The sequence below is a fragment of the Dendrobates tinctorius genome, unplaced genomic scaffold (genome assembly GCF_039654945.1).
Source record: "Dendrobates tinctorius isolate UK_male_01 unplaced genomic scaffold, ASM3965494v1 ptg000044l, whole genome shotgun sequence".
Classification (NCBI taxonomy): domain Eukaryota; kingdom Metazoa; phylum Chordata; class Amphibia; order Anura; family Dendrobatidae; genus Dendrobates; species Dendrobates tinctorius.
In genome coordinates, this window is record NW_027361712.1 from 32,266,762 (window position 1) to 32,292,680 (window position 25,919).

At 44.3% G+C, this 25,919-nt stretch overlaps 1 protein-coding gene across 1 annotated transcript in view; it reads right to left on the bottom strand.

The window, feature by feature from the left end:
* The window catches only part of LOC141089251 (immunoglobulin superfamily member 1-like), a 156,376-nt gene that overhangs the window by 4,540 nt on the left and 125,917 nt on the right, over positions 1-25,919 (bottom strand). Inside the window, exons 7-8 of the mRNA XM_073575558.1 lie at positions 6,117-6,179; positions 5,273-5,370 (exon numbers count right to left, since the gene is read on the bottom strand). Of these exons, the coding sequence (XP_073431659.1) occupies positions 5,273-5,370; positions 6,117-6,179 (161 nt within the window). The remainder of the gene's footprint in view (positions 1-5,272; positions 5,371-6,116; positions 6,180-25,919) is intronic.

Genomic DNA, 25,919 nt, shown 5'->3' on the forward strand with positions numbered 1-25,919 from the left:
CTATCCTGTGTGATACTGACTGCTGAGCAGTGTATCTAATCCTATCCTGTGTGATACTGACTGCTGAGCCGTGTACCAAATCCTATCGTGTGTTACTGACTGCTCAGCCATGTATCTAATCCTATCCCGTGTGATACTGACTGCTGAGCCGTGTATCTAATCCTATTCTGTGTGATACTGTCTGCTGAGCCATATATCTAATACTATTCTGTGTGATAGTGTGTGCTGAGCTGTGTATCTAATCCTATCCTGTGTGATACTGTCTGCTGAGCCGTGTATTTATTCATATCAAGTGTGATACTGACTGCTGAGCTGTGTATCTAATCGTATCCTGTGTGATACTGACTGCTGAGCTGTGTATCTAATCCTATCCTGTGTGATACTGACTGCTGAGCCATGTGTCTAATCCTCTCCTGTGTGATACTTACTGCTGAGCTGTGTATTTAATCCTATCCTGTGTGATACTGACTGCTGAGCTGTGTATCTAATCCTATCCTGTGTGATACTGACTGCTGAGCTGTGTATCTAATCCTGTCCTGTGTGATACTGACTGCTGAGCTGTGTATCTAATCCTGTCCTGTGTGATACTGACTGCTGAGCCGTGTACCTAATCCTATCGTGTGTTACTGACTGCTCAGCCATGTATCTAATCCTATCCCGTGTGATACTGACTGCTGAGCCGTGTATCTAATCCTATTCTGTGTGATACTGTCTGCTGAGCCATATATCTAATACTATTCTGTGTGATACTGACTGCTGAGCTGTGTATATAATCCTATCCTGTGTGATACTGACTGCTGAGCTGTGTATCTAATCCTGTCCTGTGTGATACTGACTGCTGAGCTGTGTATCTAATCCTATCCTGTGTGATACTGACTGCTGAGCTGTGTATCTAATTCTATCCTGTGTGATACTGACTGCTGAGCCATGTGTCTAATCCTCTCCTGTGTGATACTGACTGCTGAGCTGTGTATCTAATCCTATCCTGTGTGATACTGACTGCTGAGCTGTGTATCTAATCCTATCCTGTGTGATACTGACGGCTGAGCCGTGTATCTAATCCTATCCTGTGTGATACTGACTGCTGAGCAGTGTATCTAATCCTATCCTGTGTGATACTGACTGCTGAGCCGTGTACCTAATCCTATCGTGTGTTACTGACTGCTCAGCCATGTATCTAATCCTATCCCGTGTGATACTGACTGCTGAGCCGTGTATCTAATCCTATTCTGTGTGATACTGTCTGCTGAGCCATATATCTAATACTATTCTGTGTGATACTGACTGCTGAGCTGTGTATATAATCCTATCCTGTGTGATACTGACTGCTGAGCTGTGTATCTAATCCTGTCCTGTGTGATACTGACTGCTGAGCTGTGTATCTAATCCTATCCTGTGTGATACTGACTGCTGAGCTGTGTATCTAATTCTATCCTGTGTGATACTGACTGCTGAGCCATGTGTCTAATCCTCTCCTGTGTGATACTGACTGCTGAGCTGTGTATCTAATCCTATCCTGTGTGATACTGACTGCTGAGCTGTGTATCTAATCCTATCCTGTGTGATACTGACGGCTGAGCCGTGTATCTAATCCTATCCTGTGTGATACTGACTGCTGAGCAGTGTATCTAATCCTATCCTGTGTGATACTGACTGCTGAGCCGTGTACCTAATCCTATCGTGTGTTACTGACTGCTCAGCCATGTATCTAATCCTATCCCGTGTGATACTGACTGCTGAGCCGTGTATCTAATCCTATTCTGTGTGATACTGTCTGCTGAGCCATATATCTAATACTATTCTGTGTGATAGTGTGTGCTGAGCTGTGTATCTAATCCTATCCTGTGTGATACTGTCTGCTGAGCCGTGTATTTATTCCTATCAAGTGTGATACTGACTGCTGAGCTGTGTATCTAATCGTATCCTGTGTGATACTGACTGCTGAGCTGTGTATCTAATCCTATCCTGTGTGATACTGACTGCTGAGCCATGTGTCTAATCCTCTCCTGTCTGATACTTACTGCTGAGCTGTGTATTTAATCCTATCCTGTGTGATACTGACTGCTGAGCTGTGTATCTAATCCTATCCTGTGTGATACTGACTGCTGAGCTGTGTATCTAATCCTGTCCTGTGTGATACTGACTGCTGAGTCGTATATCTAATCCTATCCTGTGTGATACTGTCTGCTGAGCCGTGTATTTATTCCTATCAAGTGTGATACTGACTGCTGAGCTGTGTATCTAATCGTATCCTGTGTGATACTGACTGCTGAGCTGTGTATCTAATCCTATCCTGTGTGATACTGACTGCTGAGCCATGTGTCTAATCCTCTCCTGTGTGATACTTACTGCTGAGCTGTGTATTTAATCCTATCCTGTGTGATACTGACTGCTGAGCTGTGTATCTAATCCTATCCTGTGTGATACTGACTGCTGAGCTGTGTATCTAATCCTGTCCTGTGTGATACTGACTGCTGAGTCGTATATCTAATCCTATCCTGTGTGATACTGTCTGCTGAGCCGTGTATTTATTCCTATCAAGTGTGATACTGACTGCTGAGCTGTGTATCTAATCGTATCCTGTGTGATACTGACTGCTGAGCTGTGTATCTAATCCTATCCTGTGTGATACTGACTGCTGAGCCATGTGTCTAATCCTCTCCTGTGTGATACTTACTGCTGAGCTGTGTATCTAATCCTATCCTGTGTGATACTGACTGCTGAGCTGTGTATCTAATCCTATCCTGTGTGATACTGACTGCTGAGCTGTGTATCTAATCCTGTCCTGTGTGATACTGACTGCTGAGTCGTATATCTAATCCTATCCTGTGTGATACTGGGCTCCCCTGCAGTCTGTGTCAGAGGGTGGTCTGTGTTGGCACGGTAATAATTTGTGTTATTTCCAGCTTTACAGAAGGATGATAACACCATAGAAATGATAAGAATAATAGGCCAAATTGTTTGGTGAATTGGAACGTGCGGGGTTAAAATTTCGCCTCACAACATAGCCTGTGACGCTCTCGGGGTCCAGACGTGTGACTGTGCAAAATTTTGTGGCTGTAGCTGCGACGGTGCAGATGCTAATCCCAGACATACTGTACACACATACATACAAACATACACACACACATTCAGCTTTATATATTAGATTGGCAGGGTTTCTGAATTGAAGAGCTTATTTCATCCCTGTGACATAGGGAAACATTATTGTCAAGTAAGAATTAGTTTTCCTGATTTACAAAGCATTACTTAATATGGTAAAGATTCAAAAGACACTTTTTTTACATCTATATTAAGCCTAGAAGGTTACTATTTGTGTAGCAGGGAAGTACAACAGTACCAGCAGCTATCATAAAATCCTCACCCAATTTGGATTGCAAAGATAGTTCACACTTTAACAACTATAGCATACGCCACTTCTCCTTTTTTCAAAATGTATTTTTTTGTTTTTCTAAATGTAGAATAGGAATTAAAATCATGTTTAGAATAGTGTTTTCTACATTTTTAATATGTTTTTTGGAAACTGACTGCATCCTTCTTCTAGTTAGTTCTCCTTGTGATTTTATATTTGACTAGTTTTTAATAAAGCAAATATTTTTCTGTACTTTTAGATTTTTTTTATTTGGTTGTTATGTGTATTACTTTATACAAATAGGGAGTTCTTACCTAAATGTTATAATCAGTAAAGATCTATTTGGTTATATTTCTTTTATGTCATTTTATTATAGAGCCATTGCCTAAATAGTGCAATACTTTTGATACCTATTTGAGGTGTTTTACGTTTGAGATCTTCTGTTTGTGGTATAGAAGTATAAAAATGCATAGGATTAATCATATGGACGTGCCCCAGATGAAGCCGGACAGGCGAAACCCGAGTTGAACAAGTGTGCAAGGCACATTCTTTTTTGGCTACAGTGTGAGATACTGTTTTTACTGCTGTCTTATATCTGAATCATGCAAGTATGACATATGTGTGGAAGTGTAATGTCTTATTTAATAGTGTTGCTTTATTATTCTGATTTCCTTCCAATTTTCTCTACACCAGTAGATTTGAAATGTGAGATTAAATAACATTGGAAGGTCTCATACTACGAGATATCAGTGCCTTCAAGCAAGCTGTTAATCTTTCAGCTAAATTCTTCAATCTGAATGGTGTTCCTATTATATAATTTTCTAGAATCCGGCTCACTTGTACTGTGCTTTGTTTTGCATTTTGGAACATGCATGACATTTCTGAACAAACCCTTTTAGACTTAGAACACAGTAAGGGTACATGTTACAGAAAACAGCGCGAGATCCAGAATTTTTTTAGATTACTTCTCAGAAGCAGGATAATTACCACTACAACAGTTTCAGCTCTCTTGCCATAAAGCAGGGGTCCCTAACCTGTAGCTCGGGAGCCACATGTGGCTTGCGATCTCATGAGTTGTGGCTCGCGACTGTCTGCTAGCTTGGTGCATTAGCTCCAGGTCTAGCAAAGAGCTATGAAGAGCGCATCTCAAAATAGTGAATTATGTAAGTAGGCCGGAACAGAAGAGCAGATCTGGATGCACATATACTGGTCTTAGGGGTTTAGAGATAATTTAAGGATGGTGTGCTGAACACAGGATGATACTACCTGTCAGAAAAGGTGCTTGAAGCTGGATACGACAGTGTGGTGGGAGTGCATGATGGGAGAAGACAAAAGGGGGGGATTGTCAGAACCCTTGGATCTTGGTATACTACTTCTATGGAAAAGCTTTGGCTGTCATTATACCCATAATAGGAGCTTTGGTTGCCACTACTGTGAGGGAGTGTGGGAGCCGGATGTGGCTCACGACCATCTCTCAAAGCTGAACATCTTGCGACCCTGTCTCAGACCTGGATATGGCTCGCGGCCCTCTCTCAGAGCTGGATGTGGCTCTCAAGGTCAGAAAGCTTGAGGACCACTGCCATAAAGGCTTTACGTGTTCTTTTCTTAACAAATGCAAACAAAAAACCCAAAACTTAATTCAGTATGGTTTCTTCTGAAAATTGGATGTGTGATTAGGGCCTAAAGCTTAGCTGGAGATCAGAACATTGTCGGACTTTGGGTGGAGGAGAAGGCAAAAAAGCCCATTAAGGCTCGCTTTAATTTGCGTTATGTTTGATGTATGATTATAACAATGGTTATATTGGTAAACAGTGAATATTTTGGTACAGAGTACATATATCACTAGCTATCACTCTCTTACCATTCAGCCAATAACAAAGAAGAATAATCAGGGAACACATCTTTATATTGCGAATATACCTTATTGCGAATTACAAGTAGGTGGATTCCAAAAGTGAGCAGAATAGAAATCAAGACAATGAGTTTACCGATGAGCACACTTGCATATAACTTGATACCTGTGTTAAAAAAGAAAATAAGTTAAAAAAGGAAATATATAGATTAGTGGACAGGTTCAGCCCATAAACAAGGACATTCGGATAGCTTCAAGCTAATCAGTACTCTTTGGCCTATTCACATTGGTCGATGTAGAGGGACAGAACATTTGTTGATGTGATTTTTCAGTCCCCATACAGCATTTATATGAAGTAATATGCTGCCCCATTACTGCTCCAGTCAGGCAACGAATTAGGGTTTTGCTCATTCGTCGGCTGATTAAAGGCACAAGAACAAATGACCAGGAACCAGTGTTCTTATGACTGATTAAGTGCCGATTATCGGTCCGTTGTTAATGGGTCTTTATCATTGTTATTTCCTGTCGAAAGTTTCAGATTCAGTATGTTGGATTTTAACAAGTCTTACTCATTGGTCAACCATTAAGTTCTTTTGGGAGGAATCTAACAACTGCTGTGTCCCCTAGTCCTATGGAAATAACAATAAAGGCTTGGTTAAAAAAGTTCTAGTTTGTAGTGCAGTCACGAGAAACTAAATAAATATCAGTTTAAACTGCATAAAATCTGTTCTACCATATTTTATTAATTTGATGCATTTGGACATCGTTTTTTTCTTCTTTACAGGAATATGTCTTGACTCTGAGAGTTTCTGGGAAACACAGGAAAGAACTTGTAGATGGAGAGGTTGTGGCCCAATGGGCAATTATTGGAGATTATTTATGATTATATTACTTTCTATTAATTTTTCTTACCTTGTAATGAAAGGCCGTTATCACTTGCAGAATTTTGCTCCTGACAGTTTCTTCGGTTATTTGCTATTAGAGGAAACAAAAAACACACAGATCTTAATAATGGAAAATGGAATTTGTGCACCTGTTAGAGAATATTTATTAGAAGCTTTTTATGGCTTATTTCCAAAATTCTGATGTGGTCCAAAAACAGTGTACACATATATTCATGTACGCTAATACAACTTATATTTAAATATACTCCATTTAGCAAATATCAACCCCACAATGATGCATGATGGTCCTCCAGGCTCCATTTATCCTCGTCTTAGCATTGGAACTACTGGAGATAAGATACAAAGCCATCATTTGAGCATGCACAGTGTTGTCTCCCTATGCCTTCATAGGCTATGCAGTTAGCTGATCTACTGCAGACTGACCATAGCTCAGCTGTGCTTCTGTGGCGCCCCTGAGGCTCAGTTGCCACATAGGTACTGCACCTTCTCCTAAGGTGTAGTGCCCCACCGTCCAGTTAAGGTGGGAACTCCCTGCCACACTCCAACACCTGCATCCCACACACAGGATAGTTCAGCAGGGACACCTAGCAGCTTCAGGCTAGGGGTAGCAGAGCATCCTTCCTGGAACCCTGCTTCGTAACACGAGATGTGCTGGGAGGTGGGTGGAGTTAGTATAAAAAGACAGGGAAAGATAGAATTACAGGTCAGTCTCCCAGAGGGGAGTCGAGGTCAGTCCCTTAGGGGGCGGTCAGAGAGAGTAATTAGGACTGGCTGACGGAAGGTCAGTCGGGACGGAAGCCACTCAGACAGGAGTGAGGGTCTCTGGAAGAAAGAAAGAGAAGAAAGAGTGCTGCAGCTGCCTCAGTGACCTAAGCCAGCTGGCACGGGAAAGAGAGAGAGAGAGAGACGTAGGACTGTAACCTGCATTTCCATAAGAGAGAGAAAGACAAGTACGGAACGAAGTGGAAGGAGAACAGAGAGGAGGAGTGGGTTGGATAGGAACCCTGCCTATAGGTTCTCAGTGCACGGCTAGGGCCCGGTCCCCGAGGTGGTATGGACACTTATGGTTCTGCAGCAGACACCGGTGGAGTAGTTGGCTGTAAGGCTGAGTTCACACGTGGCGTTTTTTTCGCGTTTCCGCGGCGGTTTTAACCACGCTATTTTGCCGCAAAAACGCGAAAAATAAGCATCCCATGCATTCCTATGGGATTCCGCAATGCTGTGCTAATGCTGCGGTTTTTACCGCGGCGGAATCGCTTTGCGGTAAAAGCCGCAGCATGCTCATTAATTTGCGGAATCGTGGCGATCCCGCACCCATAGGAATGCATTGTTCCGCTTACATCCCGCATGTGGCTGTGCACACCACGTGGAAAGTAAGCAGAACATTTGCGGATGGTACCCACGGTCCGGAGGAGAGGAGACTGTCCTCCAGGCTTTGGGTACCATATCCCTGTAAAAAATAGAATTTAAAATAAAAAATATTGTTATTCTCACCTTCCGACATCCCACGCAGCCTTCCCGCTTCTCTCCACGCTCCCGGTCCCAGTAATCCTTTGCGAAAATGCCCGCGATGGCGTCCGTTCTCGCGGGATCGCGAAGTCTCGCGGTCATTCGCGCGACGTCATCGCGAATAACCGCGAGACATCGCGATCCCGCGAGAACGGACGTCATCGCGGGCATTTTCGCAAAGGATTACTGGGAACGCCTGCGCGGGACGGCGGAAGGTAAGAATAACACCATTTTTTATTTTTTTTTACATTTTATCTTTTACTACTGATGCTGCATAGGCGGCCTCAGTAGTAAAAAGTTGGTCCCACTTGTCAAACACTATGTTTGACGAGTGTGACCAACCTGTCAATCAGTTCTCCAAGCGACGCTACAGATCGCTTGGAGAACGCTAGCATTTTGCAAGCTAATTACGCTTGCAAAATGCTAGTTTTTCCGTGGGAAAATCACGGGAATTTAAAATGCGATTTTCCAGCGGAATGGAATTCCGGAATTCTCACGGTAATTTCCGCGAGCGTTCCGGTACGTGTGCACTTAGCCTAAATGCACTACTCCCATCTAAAGCGGGAGTCACACATAGCAATCTCGCTAGCGATATCGCTGCTGAGTCACAACTTTTGTGACGTAACAGCGATCTCACCAGCGAGATCACTGTGTGTGACAGCGATCAGCGAGCGGCCCCCCTGCCGGTATCGCTGTAAGAAACCTCTGGACATTTTTTTGGTCGCAGGGCTCCCGCTGGCCAGCACGCATCGCTGCGTGTGACAGGCGGGAGACCAGCGATCAGCTGTAAAAAATAGAATTAAAATAAAAAATATTGTTATTCTCACCTTCCGACGTCCCGCGCAGCATTCCCGCCTCTCTCCACGCTCCGGTCCCAGTGATCCTTTGCACGAATGACCGCGAGACTTCGCGCTCCCGCGAGACCGTGACGTCTCGTGGTCATTCTCGCAAAGGATTACTGGGACCGGAGCGTGGAGAGAGGCAGGATGGCTGCACGGGACGTCGGAAGGTGAGAATAACAATATTTTTTATTTTAATTCTATTTTTTACAGGGATGGCAAGCGATGCCGGGCGTTCGGCATCACTGTGCTGATCGCTGGTGAAGCTGTCTGTGTGACAGCTCACCAGCGATCACATAGCGACTTACCAGCGATCCTGACACCTTGATATCGGTGTCAGTATCGCTGGTAAGTCACTATGTGTGACTCCAGCTAAGACTTGGGACACAACAGCGAAACGGATAGAGAGCCGGGATTCAGGAGAAGGGAGTCCCCGAAGCAGGCTAAAGCTGTCTGTCATGCAAGTGAGAGAGTTGTTAGGAACATCTGACAGGAGGAACTTCAGAGAACCACAGTGCTGGAGCTCTTCACACCAATAGGCGCTATAGAGGAGTTGTTCAGCAAAGGCACACGTTAGAGGGGTGCTGCCGGGGAGAGCCCTATCTTGCCTGGAGGTTGGCTGGGCCTCTGTCCCGGAGGACACGGTACCGAAGCGGGCACCTGTGCACTACAAACTGTGAGTAAAGCTTTGAAGCTGCAAGCCCTGGTGTCCTCCATTCCTTCCCGCATTAGCACCGCTACATTGGGGGTATCAACATCTACACCATTCTGCTCCCCTACTCCATCACACCTATACACTACCCTGGGACTACAGCTCCACCTGTGGGGAGCTACACCATCTTAGCTGCATCACACCATCAGTCCCAGTGGATCTGCAAGCAGCGTTGGCTTACCATCTTAGGCCTGTTTCACACTTCCTTTTTTGACCATCAGTCAAAATCCGCCGGATTTGCAAAAAAACGGATCCGCCATTTTTTTTGGCGGATCCGTTTTTTTCCCCATTGATTTGCATTACCGGCGGATCTTGACGGATGACTATCCGTTAGATCCATTTTTTTGCGGATCCGTCAATTTTTTGCGTCCGCCGAGATCCCTGGACGGACCATGCAACGTTTTTTGTGCTGCAGGATCCGCATTTTTATAGTGCGCATGCCCGGAGGAATGAAGTCAGGCGGAAATTTAACCCTGAAATCATTTCTGGCGGACAGAAAAATTCTCTCTCTCTCACAAACTTTATATTACAACCAAACACCACCGCCATTGATATTGGGGCCCAGGGCCACGGACCGGGTCACCGCTGCTGTGACACATCATCCCCCTGACACCGGCCCGGTACCGAGTACCCCACAGCCCTGGGTGAAGCCAGCGGGGGCGACCCACTTCCACAACCCAAATATCTGTTGTGGAGACACAGTAGTGCCATGCAGCAAAGTTGTGTTGAAAGCCGTGTGACAGATGTATGTCTAAACCCACTCATGCACCTCAATAGATAATATACAGTGGGTACAGAAAGTATTCAGACCCCTTTAAATTTGTCACTCTTTGTTTCATTGCAGCCATTTGGTAAATTCAAAAAAGTTCATTTTTTTCTCATTAATGTACACTCTGCACCACATCTTGAACATTTATTGAAAAGAAAAACTGAAATTTCACATTGTCATAAGTATTCAGACCCCTTGCTCAGTATTGAGTGGAAGCACCTTTTTGAGTTAGTACAGCAATGAGTTTTCTTGGGAATGATGCAACAAGTTTTTCACACCTGAATTTTGTGATCCTCTGCCATTCTTCCTTGCAGATCCTCTCCAGTTCCGTCAGGTTGGATGGTGAACGTTGGTGGACAGACATTTTCACGTCTCTTCATAAATGCTCAGTTGGGTTTAGGTCAGGGCTCTGGCTGGGCCAGTCAGGAATGGTCTGAATGTTCTGAATCCACTCCTTTGTTATTTTAGCTGTGTGCTTAGGGTCATTGTCTTGTTGGAAGGTGAAGTCTGAGGTCCAGAGCACTCTGGAAGAGGTTTTCATCCAGGATATCTCTGTACTTGGCCGCATTAATGTTTCCTTCAATTGAAACCAGTTGTCCTGTCCCTGTAGCTGAAAAACACCCTCATAGCATTATGCTGCCAGCACCATGTTTCACTTTTGGGATTGTATTGGGCAGGTGATGAGCAGTGCCTGGTATCTCCACACATACCGCTTAGAATTATCACCAAAAAGTTCTATCTTTGTCTCATCAGACAAGAGAATCTTATTTCTCATAGTCTGGGAGTCCATCATGTATTTTTTTCAGCAAATTCTATGCGGGCTTTCATGTCTGGCACTGAGGAGAGGCGTACGTCAGGCCACTCTGCCATAAAGGCCCGACTGGCTGCAGTGATAGTTGACTTTGTGGAACTTTCTCCCATCTCCCTACTGCATCTGTAGAGCTCAGCCACAGTGATCTTGGGGTTCTTCTTTACATCTTTCACCAAGGCTCTTCTCCCACGATCGCTCAGTTAGGCTGGATGGCCAGGTCTAAGAAGACTTCCAGTGGTTCTAAACTTCTAGAGATGTGTTTTTGGATAGTACCTTTACTCAAAAGAAATATGTCCCCTCCTTTAATGTGGCTTTCAAAGAATTAACTAAAACTTATAAAGATCAAATAGCTTCCTGGTGGGAGTCTTGACAACTATATAAAATCAGGCATTGTGCCAATACATCTGAGAATCACACTCTCACCAGGTTATCGCTATAAGAATCCCAGTCTCATTATAAGATGAGAAAAAGAAGCTACATAGTGTTCAATCAGACTAATGAGACTTCTGCTAGATGAAGGGTACTGTCACACTTAGCGATGCACCAGCGATCCTGACAACGATATGGATCGCTGGTGAATCGCTAAGTGGTCGCTGGTGAGCTGCCACACAGGCAGATCTCACCAGCGACATAGCAGCGGTCGGGGGTCACTACTTACCTGTCAGACGCGACGATCCTGAAGTCCTCCCGCCCGCGTCCACGCGTCGCTCGTCAGCGCCACAGAAAGCCCAGCAGGAAGCTGACGACGAGAAACGGCCCAGGCCGTTCTCGCGCGATCAGCGATAACCAGCGGGGGAGCCGGCGGTAAGTATCACACATAGCGATATCGCTAGCAATATCGCTATAACGTCACAAAACCAGTGACGTTATAGCGATATTGCTAGCGATATCGCTTAGTGTGACAGGCCCTGAAGAAAAGCAGAAGTTATCTGTTCTAAATTAAAATCTGAGAGAACAGATAGAGGTAACAAAAAAACTCTCTTCTGAGCCAGATTTAATTAAAAAAGAAACACAATTACAGAACACTGTAGAAAGATTTCAGTATCATTTGAAGGAGAAAAACACAAATTCTTTATAAGGGATATTCAGGAATTTAAAGAAAATAAAGCATATTCTTTTTCAACAGTTAGATTTTCTAAGAAAACTGAAACTGATATTTCTTCCTCAGAAGCAGAAGTCTCAGATAGTGATACTAGGCTGAGTAGTTTAAAGGGAAGGTGCCATCCCAAAAAAAAATTTCAGCAATTGAAAAAATGTAAAGAATTAATGTTTACATTTTCTTAAAAAATATTATCATTTGTTTTTAATATTGTAAAATATGAAAAATAATTTTAAAAAGTTTGGCATTTCCACTTGTTAACACTAGGGGGAGCAGCTACTGAAGTTTGGCACAAAAACCTAGTGTACAACTAGCTCACATTACTGTCCTGCAGTAATTATGGGCGTACAGTGTTCATGATGTTTGATTTTGATATATGATCATGCCCTAAAATGGACACTGTATGGGTGGAATCTGCTGACATGGGTGTGATGTCACTCCTCTCCTCCCCTTCTGGGTGTTTGCTAAGGGTAAAGAGAGGATGACATTTAGGAACGCAGTGAGCAGCCATTTTGATGGGGCCTGCAAAGTTCCTGTCTTTTCATGTAAAGTCTGGATCAGAACAGGTCATCAATCAGCAGAAATGTTTCCTGGATATCTGTGGAGCAGACAAGAAGACGGTCCATCCATATGTATAAAACACAGCGCTCTATGTACAATCCCTGGCACCGAACAGGGTGCCCCCCACAGACCAGAACACTGCTCTCCTGAAATACTCTGTGCTGCTGTCACCCTGCTCCTCCACCATATATCAGGCCCTGTCGCCTCGCTTTCACACATCGCCAGGACAGGATCTGAGGAGAGGAATGGGGTTTTGGGTCACCGAGGATGGCAGGCAGCAAGGATTCTTGGAGCAGGGTGACAGGAGCACAGAGTATTTCAGGAGAGCAGTGTGCTGGTCTATGGGGGGCACAGAGGGAGATATATGGTGGAAGGAGCAGGGTGACAGCAGCACAGAGTATTTCAGGAGAGCAGTGTGCTGGTCTATGGGGGGCACAAAGAGAGATATATGGTGGAGGGAGCAGGGTGACAGCAGCACAGAGTATTTCAGGAGAGCAGTGTGCTGGTCTATGGGGGGCACACAGAGAGATATATGGTAGAGGGAGCAGAGTGACAGCAGCACACAGTATTTCAGGAGAGCAGTGTGCTGGTCTATGGGGGGCACAGAGGGAGATATATGGGAGAGGAGCAGGGTGACAACACCACAGAGTATTTCAGGAGAGCAGTGTGCTGGTCTATGGGGGGCACAGAGGGAGATATATGGGAGAGGAGCAGGGAGACAGCAGCACAGAAATCCAGGAAACATTTCTGCTGATTGATGGCCTGTTCTGATCCAGTATTTGCATGCAAAGACCCCATTCCCCTCCTCAGATTCTGTCCTGGCGATGTGTGAAAGCGAGGCGACAGGCGCAATCCGGGGTGACGCTGGGAAGCAGGCTGGGGGGGAATGGAGCCATACAGTAACGATAAAAATGAGACCCCTCTTTTCAGCTGCCTCCCCAGCCCTCCCCTGACTGCACCTATTACCCCTGACCCGTGTGCAGGTGCTCAGCCAGAACCACCCTAGAATGGGTCCCCTTTTAGCAGATCACAAATAATACCGCCATATACTTCACACACAATGCCGCCATATAGATCATACACAATACCACCATGTAGATCACACATAAAACCAGCAGGGTGACAGCAGCACAGAGTATTTCAGGATAGCAGTATCACATGGCAGAGAATTAGATACACGGCTCAGCAGACAGTATCACACAGGAGAGGATTAGATACACGGTTCAGCAGTCAGTATCACACAGGAGAGGATTAGATACACGGCTCAGCAGTCAGTATCACACAGGGGAGGATTAGATACATGGCTCAGCAGTCAGTATCACACAGGATAGGATTAGATACACGGCTCAGCAGTCAGTATCACACTGGATAGGATTAGATACACGGCTCAGCAGTCAGTATCACACAGGATAGAATTAGATACACGGCTCAGCAGACAGTATCACACAGGAGAGGATTAGATACACGGTTCAGCAGTCAGTATCACACAAGAGAGGATTATATACACGGTTCAGCAGTCAGTATCACACAGGAGAGGATTAGATACACGGCTCAGCAGTCAGTATCACACAGGAGAGGATTAGATACACGGCTCAGCAGGCAGTATCACACAGGAGAGGATTAGATACATGGCTCAGCAGGCAGTATCACACAGGAGAGGAATAGATACACGGCTCAGCAGTCAGTATCACACAGGAGAGGATTAGATACACGGCTCAGCAGGCAGTATCACACAGGAGAGGATTAGATACACGGCTCAGCAGGCAGTATCACAGGAGACAGTATTACAGATATGCCCACACTGGTGTAACTGCCCCCCCCCAATACACTAGACTATGGGCTGCATATGTTACTGTCAAGCAAAGGTGTCAGATTACCGGGGATCACTGGGGCTGTGAGGAGGCGGAGACAGAGCAGGAAGCACGGTGCAGAAAAGCTCAGCAGATAGCACTGGGCTACAGTAAAATGGCGCCCAGCCACACCTACAGCAGTGAATGGTGCAGCCCACAGGGGCGTGCCCAGTTCACTGCTAATGAGGCTGCATGGTGGGGTCGGGAGCCGACCGCAGTCTCCTATGTCCAGGGACGGCCATATTTGCAGACTGTATGAGTCCTCCACAGATCTGCAAATCAAGATGGCAGCGCCCAGTGGCTACATTAAAACATTATTACAAACAAACCATAAATCCTAGTTAGTACAACATTTGCTTTAACAACATGTTTTGTTACTTACTATTTTTTTGCAAATTATATAAAATTGCGGCACCTTCCCTTTAAGAGGAAGGGGTAGAGGGAGAGGTACAAATATAGGATGAGGCACCAATAGAAAGTCTCCCCAAAATAATAGTTTTTTAGAACTGAATTACCCCCTCAGGAATCGCACCATCTCTCACAATCCTATGTAGGTCTGCAGGTTATTAATCTATCCTCTGGACCTTTGAAAATGGGGAGGCTTAATTACTTAGTAGAGGTCTGTCATTTGTACCCACCTCGGATATGGATACTTTTGAAGTGGTCAAAGATTTAAATTTGTTTGCTAGATGCCTAAAATGTAAAAAATATTTTTGAGAGAAGAAAAAAGGGAATGTGGAGAGTGGGGAATACCGGATGATCTTTTACATGATGTCCATTTTTTATATCAAATAGGTGATCCCGATCCTAATTCTGAAGGTCTGGGTCCCTTCACCAATCTGAAGAACAAAAGTTCTAAAATGCCTCCACCAATGGGGGATATGAGTTCGATTGATATCTTTCTTAATTTGGTTACTGAGGACTTAATAAAATTGTCAACAACACAATACAGGAGTCAACATAACTTATCTATGTCCCACATACCTCAGATGGGACAGCTTCCATCTTAAAGGTACTGTCACACTTAGCGATGCACCAGCGATCCCGACCAGCGATATGACGCGGTCAGGATCGCTGGTGCATCGCTAAGTGGTCGCTAGTGAGCTGCCACACAGGCAGATCTCACCAGCGACATAGCAGGGGTTGGGGGTCGCTACTTACCTGTCAGACGAGGCGATCCTGACGTCCTCCCACCCGCGTCCACGCGTCGCTCGTCGGCGCCACAGGAAGCCCAGCAGGAAGCTGACGACAGTCCAGGACGTTCTCGCGCGATCAGCGATAACCAGCGGGGGAGCGGTCGGAGGTAAGTATCAGACATAGCGATATCGCTATAATGTCACAAAAACCAGTGATGTTATAGCGATATTGCTAGTGATATCGCTTAAGGCCCTTTTACATTTAGCGATGCACCATCGCTAAATGATCGCTAGTGAGCTTTCACACAGAAAGATCTCACAGCGATGCAGCAGCGACGCAGCGCACAATACTCACCTTTCACACACAGTGATGAAGACGTCCTCCCGCCCGCCTCCACGCGTCGCTCGTCGTCACAGCAGGAAGCCCCAGCAGGAAGCGAACGGCGAGAAATGGAGCCGGACATTCTCGCGCGATCAGTGATAACCAGCGGGGGAGCCGGTCGGAGGTAAGTATCACACATAGCGATATCGCTAGCGATATCGCTATGTGTAAAACCCCCTTTAGTGTGACAGGCCCTTAAGCACATTAAAAAGTCCATTGTCTACAGCCAGGCCCTCAGATATATCCTTATCTGTTCCAGTCCTAAGGACAGGCATGAACACCTAACCCAGCTTAAAACGTCATTTTTAAATCAAGGTTACCATCCCACCTCCAATGATGATCAGATCATTAGGGCCACAATGATCCCTAGAAGTCAAGTACTTCAATACAGAAAAAAAGAGGAAAATCATCGTGTACCTCTGGTAGTGACTTACAACCCACAGCTTGAAATACTGAGAAAAACGGCTAAAAAACTTCACCATATCCTACACAAGGATGATTGGTTAAAAATATTATTCAAAGACCCCCCTTGCTATGTTACAGGCAACCTCCTAATCCAAGAAACATCATTATCTGAAGTTCGATGCCCTCAGATTCACCAAGAGGGACATATCCTTGCAATGGGAGAAGATGCAAAACCTGCATTCATATAGAGACCAACGACAAGATCCAAATCCCCAACACACAGCAGGACTATAAGATCCCCAAGACATTCACATGGTCCTCTTCCAATGTGGTGTATTTAATTCTATGCAATATATGTCCTGTGGGTGGCCTCTATGTTGGGGAAACAGAACAGAGACTGAGAGCAAGGATGAGGTCCCACCGTCATACAATTACAGACAAAAAAAAAACATTTACCTGTGGCCAAACATTTCTGTGGTCCAGGACACAACATAGACAATATGAAAGTTGTCATTTTGAAAGGCAATTTCACATCACAGAAGCATCACAGAGTTTGGGAATACAAATTCATTACAATCTTTGATTCTGTTCACACAGGACTCAATTTGTCAGAAGGAGTTATGGCTCACTACCAAATCTGAGCTATTTCCTCCAAAAACAATGAAGGCACCACCAGCCCTTTGATCTCACCTGCATATGGGGTCCATAAAACTTTCACACCACTTATCTAATCTTACCTAAGTAAGGATTCTCTCTTTAAGCTCAGTGTTTGTTTATTGAAATGTCCATGTATCACACCATGCCTGTACTCTTTTTTGTATATAATTAGGTTTCTTCAAATATTTTGTTATATCCAGCCTGATGAAGGGATATAAGCAGTCCCGTAAGCTTGCTTTGTAACATCATTCACTATGTTTTGTTAGCCATTAAAAGGTATCACACCCACAAGATTGCTATTTTGTTTCTCGCACTGAGAGCACTTTATATATATTTTTTCTACTGGCTAACACGGTACCAAACTACTTTTTTCCATTTATCTAAGACTGAAATGGATTGTCTCTGCAATTTAGAGAAAGATACCAGTGTCACAATAAACCTTCTGACAAAGGGGGAATGTAGTGATTATGGACAGTAATGATTACCAAATAATGTGTCTTTCCTTATTGGAGAGAAGAGAAGATTATGAGGTCCTAGACACAACACCCTCTTATGCAGTTTTTTGATGAATTGAGATCTTTGGTTGAGAAAGGATTCACAGATGGTGTCCTAGGAAAGGATGAGAAAGATTTTTTGGTACCTAGACATCTGGTCATGTCAGCTTTCTATTATCTTCCCAAAGTACATAAGGGTACGAATCCCCCCAGGGGTAGACTCATTGTCTCGATGAACAATAATCTTACTGAGAATCGTGGGATATATATAGACAAAATCCTCAAACCGTTTGTAGGAGCTTTGAACTCGCATGTATGAGACACTACTAACCTATTGTGTAAACTGGATGGCATTTTTTTTAAACTGGTTGGCTAGGCGTTGGGTGGCATTGATGTGGAGTCATTATATTCCTCAATTCCCCATGAAAAGGGGTTGATGGCAGTGGAGCAATATTTGAATACAAGAGGCATACAATATGTTAGACACAACCAATTTGTGTGGGAAGCCCTAAAATTTTGCCTTACAAGGAATGTTTTTCTATTTGACCGAAAGTACTTCCACCAGCTCAGGGGCACTGTGATGTGCAATCCTTGTGCACCTTTGTTTGCAAATCTGCTCCTGGGCTGGTGGGAGGAGACTGTGGTATTTGGTGAGTCCATACAATGCCCGGATGACAGGATTCTCTTGTGGTTATGATATTTTAACGACATCCTGGTCATATGGAAAAGATGTATGGAAGATTTTGGTGTCTTTGTTGAAGGCCTAAATTTTAATGATGTAGGCCTTCACTTTTTTTATGAGGTGAATCCAAGCGAGCTGAATAGTTCAGAGGGAAAACCTGCTGTCGGCGGGTATCCGGGAGCCGCGGCTCCTGGATGCCTGACGTTTGCATTGGGGTCCGGCGTCCAGCGTCGCTGTTCCTGATCGCTGGGGCTGTCTACGTGATGGCTCACCAGCGATCAGCCTGACGATGTCCCAGCGATCCCATCATGTCGGATCGTTGGTGGGATTGCTGGGACATCGTTATGTGTAACGGGGGCTTTAGTTGATTAACTTTTCAGATCTTGGCCTTTTATAGAATAGTGTTGAATCCCCCTAGGGTTCTGCTGTTATATTGCAACACACCACTATCTTTGCTCTTCACTGGTAGTTGAGGGGCTCTCTAGTCACACCATTTTCTTCTCCCCTATTTTCCCTAATCTGTTCCTCGCCTTCTAATCTTATGTTATTGTTTGAATTGTTCATGTGGTTACAGCTCTTGTGTGTATTTGTATAAGTAAAGGTTTCCAGTCCAGACAGGAATATACGACAACAGAGACTAGTGGCTGTCCATTCTGTTGTGGTAATTGCAGGTACGCAAGATGCAGTGACAAGTCGCGAGACAATTTGGTGCTTTCTATAATAACGTTTATAAGACTAGAGGGAACTTTCCTCAATCACGGCTTGATCACCAAAAGGGGTAACACGGGTTGCCCTCGCAGAGGCTCTAAAACAAGCAAACACAAAGAGGTAGAACACGACTACTTCCGGTAATAGCCGGTCACTATAGGGCCGTGGTATGGCCGACTACGGGTCCGTAAATATATAGTCAACTTAGCAGTCCAGACGTCCCTCGCCGTTCGGGATAGTGGTCTTTCGGCGTAGTAGTCGCTGGGCCCAGTTGCTGAGGCGTTGGCGAAGTCTTCGCACGCTCCGGCATGCTGATGACACTGGAGCCTCACAGGCCCCGGCGGAGTCCTTGGAGGGATGAGCCGCAGTCCCCGGACTGGGGCAAGCGGCAGCGATGTAGGGTGGCGAATCACAGACCACCTGCGCAGCTAACGGCTGCGATGGGGAGTCCGCGGCCAGCAGAGGCTCGGCCCCTGCTGCGGACCGGGACAGTGGTGGCCGGCGGCGGCACTGTACTTGCCGCGGCCACTGGTGAGAGCAGGGCGGCTGCGGGTGGCGGGGAACAGGCCGCAGCTGTGGGCTGGAGCGAGATGGCAGCGGCCGCGGGCGACCGCAGGTAGGCCGCAGCCACGAGCTGAGGTGAGGCAGCAGTGGCCGCGGGTCGAACTGGGGCCGCAGTGGCTGCAGGCTGGAGCGGGGCAGCAAATCACGGATGATCGCCCCCGCCTCCTTTATACTTGTCCCTCTCCCAGCCCATCTGTCTGTCACAACAGTCCGTCCTCGAACTCTGTCCCCCGGGGACAGTTTCCCCCGGAACCCAGATGACTGCTCCCTAGGTTCCGGCCCGGACACTCGACGGGGGCCGTTCCTCCCACACTCCCCCGCCCTGTATGCTTGCCAGTCCTCGGGCGAGGGTTTTCGTAGACTCAGGTTAGTTTTTTGGGACGACAGTCCTTGTCGCCATACGAACTGGTCCTGTTCGTAACGTTCAGGGGGTTTGCCAGCTGTTGACCGCTCGGAACGTCGAAGCTCGGGTGTAGTGGAGTCTTCTGGGGTGGAGGAGGGTGGTCACATAGTTGGTTCTGGTGGAATTCCCGGGTCTATTGTCGTGCCACTACTGGGGCAACCCGCAGCTGCGACGGGGAAGTCCTCTTCGTCATCCAGATCATAGACCGTGGGCAGGGGGTCGGGGACCTGGAGGGTCGATTCGAGCCGTGGGGGGATCAGTAGACGTACAAGGCCGTAACATGTTACGGTGCACAACCCGAGTGAGGAGCGCGTTGCTTCCTTCAGATTGTATTTCATACACAGGCCCGTTGGGGCTTATTCGGTGCAACACTCGGTATGGGTTGACCTCTCACCATGGATCTAACTTGTTTTGGGGACGTTGATCAAGTACGAGTACCCGATCTCCAGTCTGAAAGTCAATGGGCGGGGCAGTGCTCCCCCTTCGTGTTCTAGATCCTGGAGCTTCGTATGGATGATATGGTGGAGGGTCTGCAGCCGGTGCCGGTGGTTGCGGACCCACGAGGATATCCCGGTCCAGGGTTGGGGCTCCTCTGGGTTCAATTCCACTCCCGTAATTCCTTTGCCTCGTTGCGCGGGGGGTTTAGCAAGCTCGCACGAGCGGCAGGTTCGGCAAACTTCTTCTACAGCAGCATGCAAGCTTGAGTGGTATGCTATCTGCTGCAACCATTGTAAAGTCTTTTGAGCCCCAAAATGAGCCCCCTTCTCATGGGCTTCCCGGGCCAGTTGGTTGAGATGGGCTCCCGGCACGATCACCAGCCATATTGTAGCTGACGTGGTTTGTGACATGGCTTTTCGATATAAAAGTCCCTGTTTGATGATTAGTTTTTCCCATTGGCGCAACATTAGCAACATATCTTGGGTAGTGTTGAGCATTCCGATACTGCAAATATCAGGTATCGGCCAATATTCGCTGTATTGGAATTCCAATACAGAGTACCAATATTTTTACAATATCGAATACCGGAATCGGAAGTTCCCATAATAGAATGAGCCAGTGTTGTGGCTGTGAATGGCTGCTGAAATGATGTCATCATGATGCGCGGTCTGTGCGAGCCTGCCGGGGGTCTGTGCGGGCCTGCCGGGGGTCTGTGCGGGCCTGCCGGGGGTCTGTGCGGGCCTGCCGGGGGTCTGTGCGGGCTGCCGGGGGTCTGTGCGGGCCTGCCGGGGGTCTGTGCGGGCCTGCCGGGGGTCTGTGCGGGCCTGCCGGGGGTCTGTGCGGGCCTGCCGGGGGCTGTGTGTGTGTGCAGGCATCGTCCGATGGGACTACAAGTCCCATCGGGCTATGCCTGCTACACTGACAGTGATTGACACATTAGCCAATGATGGGACAGTAGTAGTCCCATCATCTGGCTAATGTGTTGAATGTAAAAAGAAAAAACATACATACTACATACTACATACATACATACTACACATATACTACAATCATACAACATACATACATACTACATACATACTTAATATATACTACATTCATACAACATACATACTACATACATACTACATATATACTACATTCATACAGCATACATACATACTACATGCAACATACATACTACATATATACTACATTCATACAGCATACATACATACTACATATATACTTAATATATACTACATTCATACAACATACATACTACATACATACTACATATATACTACATTCATACAGCATACATACATACCACATACTACATCCATACTACATATATACTACATTCATACAACATACATACTACATACATACTTCATATATGCTACATTCATACAACATACATACTACATACATACTACATATATACTACATTCATACAGCATACATATACTATATACATACTTGATATATACTACATTCATACAACATACATACTACATACATACTACATTCATACAGCATACATACCACATACTACATACATACTACATATATACTACATTCATACAACATACATACATACTACATACATACTTCATATATACTACATTCATACAACATACATACATACTACATACATACTACATATACTACATTCATACAGCATACATACATACTACACACAACATACATACTACATATATACTACATTCATACAGCATACATACATACATACTACATACATACTACATATATACTACATTCATACAACATACATACATACTACATACATACTTCATATATACTACCTTCATACAACATACATACTACATATATACTACATTCATACAGCATACATACATACTACATTCATACAACATACATACTACATACAGTCATGGCCAAAAGTATTGACACCCCTGCAATTCTGTCAGATAATACTCAGTTTCTTCCTGAAAATGATTGCAAACACAAATTCTTTGGTATTATTATCTTCATTTAATTTGTCTTAAATGAAAAAACACAAAAGAGAATGAAGCAAAAAGCAAAACATTGCTCATTTCACACAAAACTCCAAAAATGGGCCGGACAAAAGTATTGGCACCCTCAGCCTAATACTTGGTTGCACAACCTTTAGCCAAAATAACTGCGACCAACTGCTTCCGGTAACCATCAATGAGTTTCTTACAATGCTCTGCTGGAATTTTAGACCATTCTTCTTTGGCAAACTGCTCCAGGTCCCTGATATTTGAAGGGTGCCTTCTCCAAACTGCCATTTTTAGATCTCTCCACAGGTGTTCTATGGGATTCAGGTCTGGACTCATTGCTGGCCACCTTAGAAGTCTCCAGTGCTTTCTCTCAAACCATTTTCTAGTGCTTTTTGAAGTGTTTTGGGTTATTGTCCTGCTGGAAGACCCATGACCTCTGAGGTAGATCCAGCTTTCTCACACTGGGCCCTAAATTATGCTGCAAAATTTGTTGGTAGTCTTCTGACTTCATAATGCCATGCACACGGTCAAGCAGTCCAGTGCCAGAGGCAGCAAAGCAACCCCAAAACATCAGGGAACCTCCGCCATGTTTGACTGTAGGGACCGTGTACTTTTCTTTGAATGCCTCTTTTTTCTCCTGTAAACTCTATGTTGATGCTTTTACCCTAAAAGCTCTACTTTTGTCTCATCTGACCAGAGAACATTCTTCCAAAATGTTTTAGGCTTTTTCAGGTAAGTTTTGGCAAACTCCAGCCTGGCTTTTTTATGTCTCGGGGTAAGAAGTGGAGTCTTCCTGGGTCTCCTACCATACAGTCCCTTTTCATTCAGATGCCGACGGATAGTACGGGTTGACACCGTTGTACCCTCGGACTGCAGGGCAGCTTGAACTTGTTTGGATGTTAGTGGAGGTTCTTTATCCAATATCCGCACAATCTTGCATTGAAATCTCTTGTCAATTTTTCTTTTCTGGCCACATCTAGAGAGGTTAGCCACAGTGCCATGGGCTTTAAACTTCTTGATGACACTGCGCACGGTAGACACAGGAACATTCAGGTCTTTGGAGATGGACTTGTAGCCTTGATATTGCTCATGCTTCCTCACAATTTGGTTTCTCAAGTCCTCAGACAGTTCTTTGGTCTTCTTTCTTTTGTCCATGCTCAATGTGGTACACACAAGGACACAGGACAGAGGTTGAGTCAACTTTAATCCATGTCAACTGGCTGCAAGTGTGATTTAGTTATTGCCAACACCTGTTCGGTGCCACAGGTAAGTTATAGGTGCTGTTAATTACACAAATTAGAGAAGCATCACATGATTTTTCGAACAGTGCCAATACTTTTGTCCACCCTCTTTGTTATGTTTGGTGTGGAATTATATCCAATTTGGCTTTAGGACAATTCTTTTTGTGTTTTTTCATTTAAGACAAATTAAATGAAGATAATAATACCAAAGAATTTGTGTTTGCAATAATTTTCAGGAAGAAACTGAGTATTATCTGACAGAATTGCAGGGGTGTCAATACTTTTGGCCATGACTGTACATACTACATATATACAACATTCATACAGCATACATACTACATAATACATACATACTACATATATACTACATACATACAACATGCTACATACATACAACATACATACTACATACAACATACAATACATTCATACATTCATACAATACATACATATAGACATACAGTACATATAACATAGAGTACATACTCACCATCACTTGTCACTTTGGTCCCCAAAGCCAGTGTCATCTCACTGTAAAAAATATTAAAATAACAAACAACCGATATACTCCCTAATCTGCAGAAATCCACGAGTGTCCCACGACAATCTCCTGCAGTGCGTCACTGAGAGGTTACTATAGTTCACTGGTCTCACTTTATGGCAAAAGCTGCGTGGGAACTTTCTCACACAGCAATGCCAAAAGTGAGACTAGGGACTATTTTTTTACAGTGGCGGAGGAATACAGTGCGGAAGGATACCTACCTCCCGTCATTGTATTCCTGGGGCCCCTAGAGAGCGGTCGCATCAGCTGATGCTGCTGTTCTCCATAGGAGATTGTCGTGGGACACTCGTGGATTTCTGCGGATCAGGGAGTATATTGCTTGTTTGTTATTTTAATATTTTTTACAGATGACACTGGCTTCAGGGATCAAAGTGACATGTGATGGTGAGTATGTACTCTATGTTGTATATACTGTATGTCTATATGTAAGTATTGTATGAATGTATTGTATGTAGTATGTATGTAGTATGTATGTTGTGTGTCTGTATCATGTTTTATGTATGTTGTATGAATGTAGTATATATGTAGTATGTCTGTAGTATGTATGTATGTTGTATGAATGTAGTATATACTGTATGTAGTATGTATGTAGTATGTATGTTGTATGAATGTAGTATATATGAAGTATGTATGTTGTATGAATGTAGTATATATGTAGTATGTATGTTGTATGAATGTAGTATATATGTAGTATGTATGTTGTATGAATGTAGCATATATGTTGTATGCATGTAGCATATATGTAGTATGTATGTAGTATGTATGTTGTATGAATGTAGTATATATGAAGTATGTATGTAGTATGTACAGTATGTTGTATGAATATAGTATATATGTAGTATGTATGTAGTATGTATGTATGTTGTATGAATGTAGTATATACGTAGTATGTATGTAGTGTGTATGTATGTTGTATGAATGTAGTATATATGTAGTATGTATGTTGTATGAATGTAGTATGTATGTATGTATTTTGTATGAATGTAGTATATATGTAGTATGTATGTATGTTGTATGAATGTAGTATATAAGAAGTATGTATGTAGTATGTATGTATGCTGTATGAATGTAGTATACAGTCATATGTTAAAGTTTGGGCACCCCTATTAATGTTAACCTTTTTTCTTTATAACAATTTTGGTTTTTGCAACAGCTATTTCAGTTTCATATATCTAATAACTGATGGACTCAGTTATATTTCTGGATTCAAATGAGGTTTATTGTACCAACAGAAAATGTGCATTCTGCATTTTAACAAAATTTGACCGGTGCAAAAGTATGGGCACCTCAACATAAAAGTGACATTAATATTTCGCAGATCCTCCTTTTGCAAAAATAGCAGCCTCTAGTCGCTTCCTGTAGCTATTAATGAGTTCCTGGATCCTGGATGAAGGTATTTGTGACCATTCCTGTTTACAAAACAATTCCAGTTCAGTTAAGTTTGATGGTCGCCGAGCATGGACAACCCGCTTCAAATCATCCCACAGATGTGCAATGATATTCAGGTCTGGGGACTGGGATGGCCATTCCAGAACATTGTAATTGTTCCTCTGCATGAATGCCTGAGTAGATTTGGAGCGGTGTTTTGGATCATTGTCTTGCTGAAATATCCATCCCCTGCGTAACTTCAACTTCGTCACTGATTCTTGCACATTATTGTCAAGAATCTGCTGATACTGAGTTGAATCCATACGACCCTCAACTTTAACAAGATTCCCGATGCCGGCATTGGCCACACAGCCCCAAAGCATGATGGAACCTCCACCAAATTTTACTGTGGGTAGCAAGTGTTTTTCTTGGAATGCTGTGTTTTTTAGCCTCCATGCATAACGCCTTTTAGTATGACCAAACAACTCAATCTTTGTTTCATCAGTCCATAGGACCTTCTTCCAAAATGTAACTGGCTTGTCCAAATGTTCTTTTGCATACCTCAGGCAACTCTGTTTGTGGCGTGCTTGCAGAAACGGCTTCTTTCGCATCACTCTCCCATACAGCTTCTC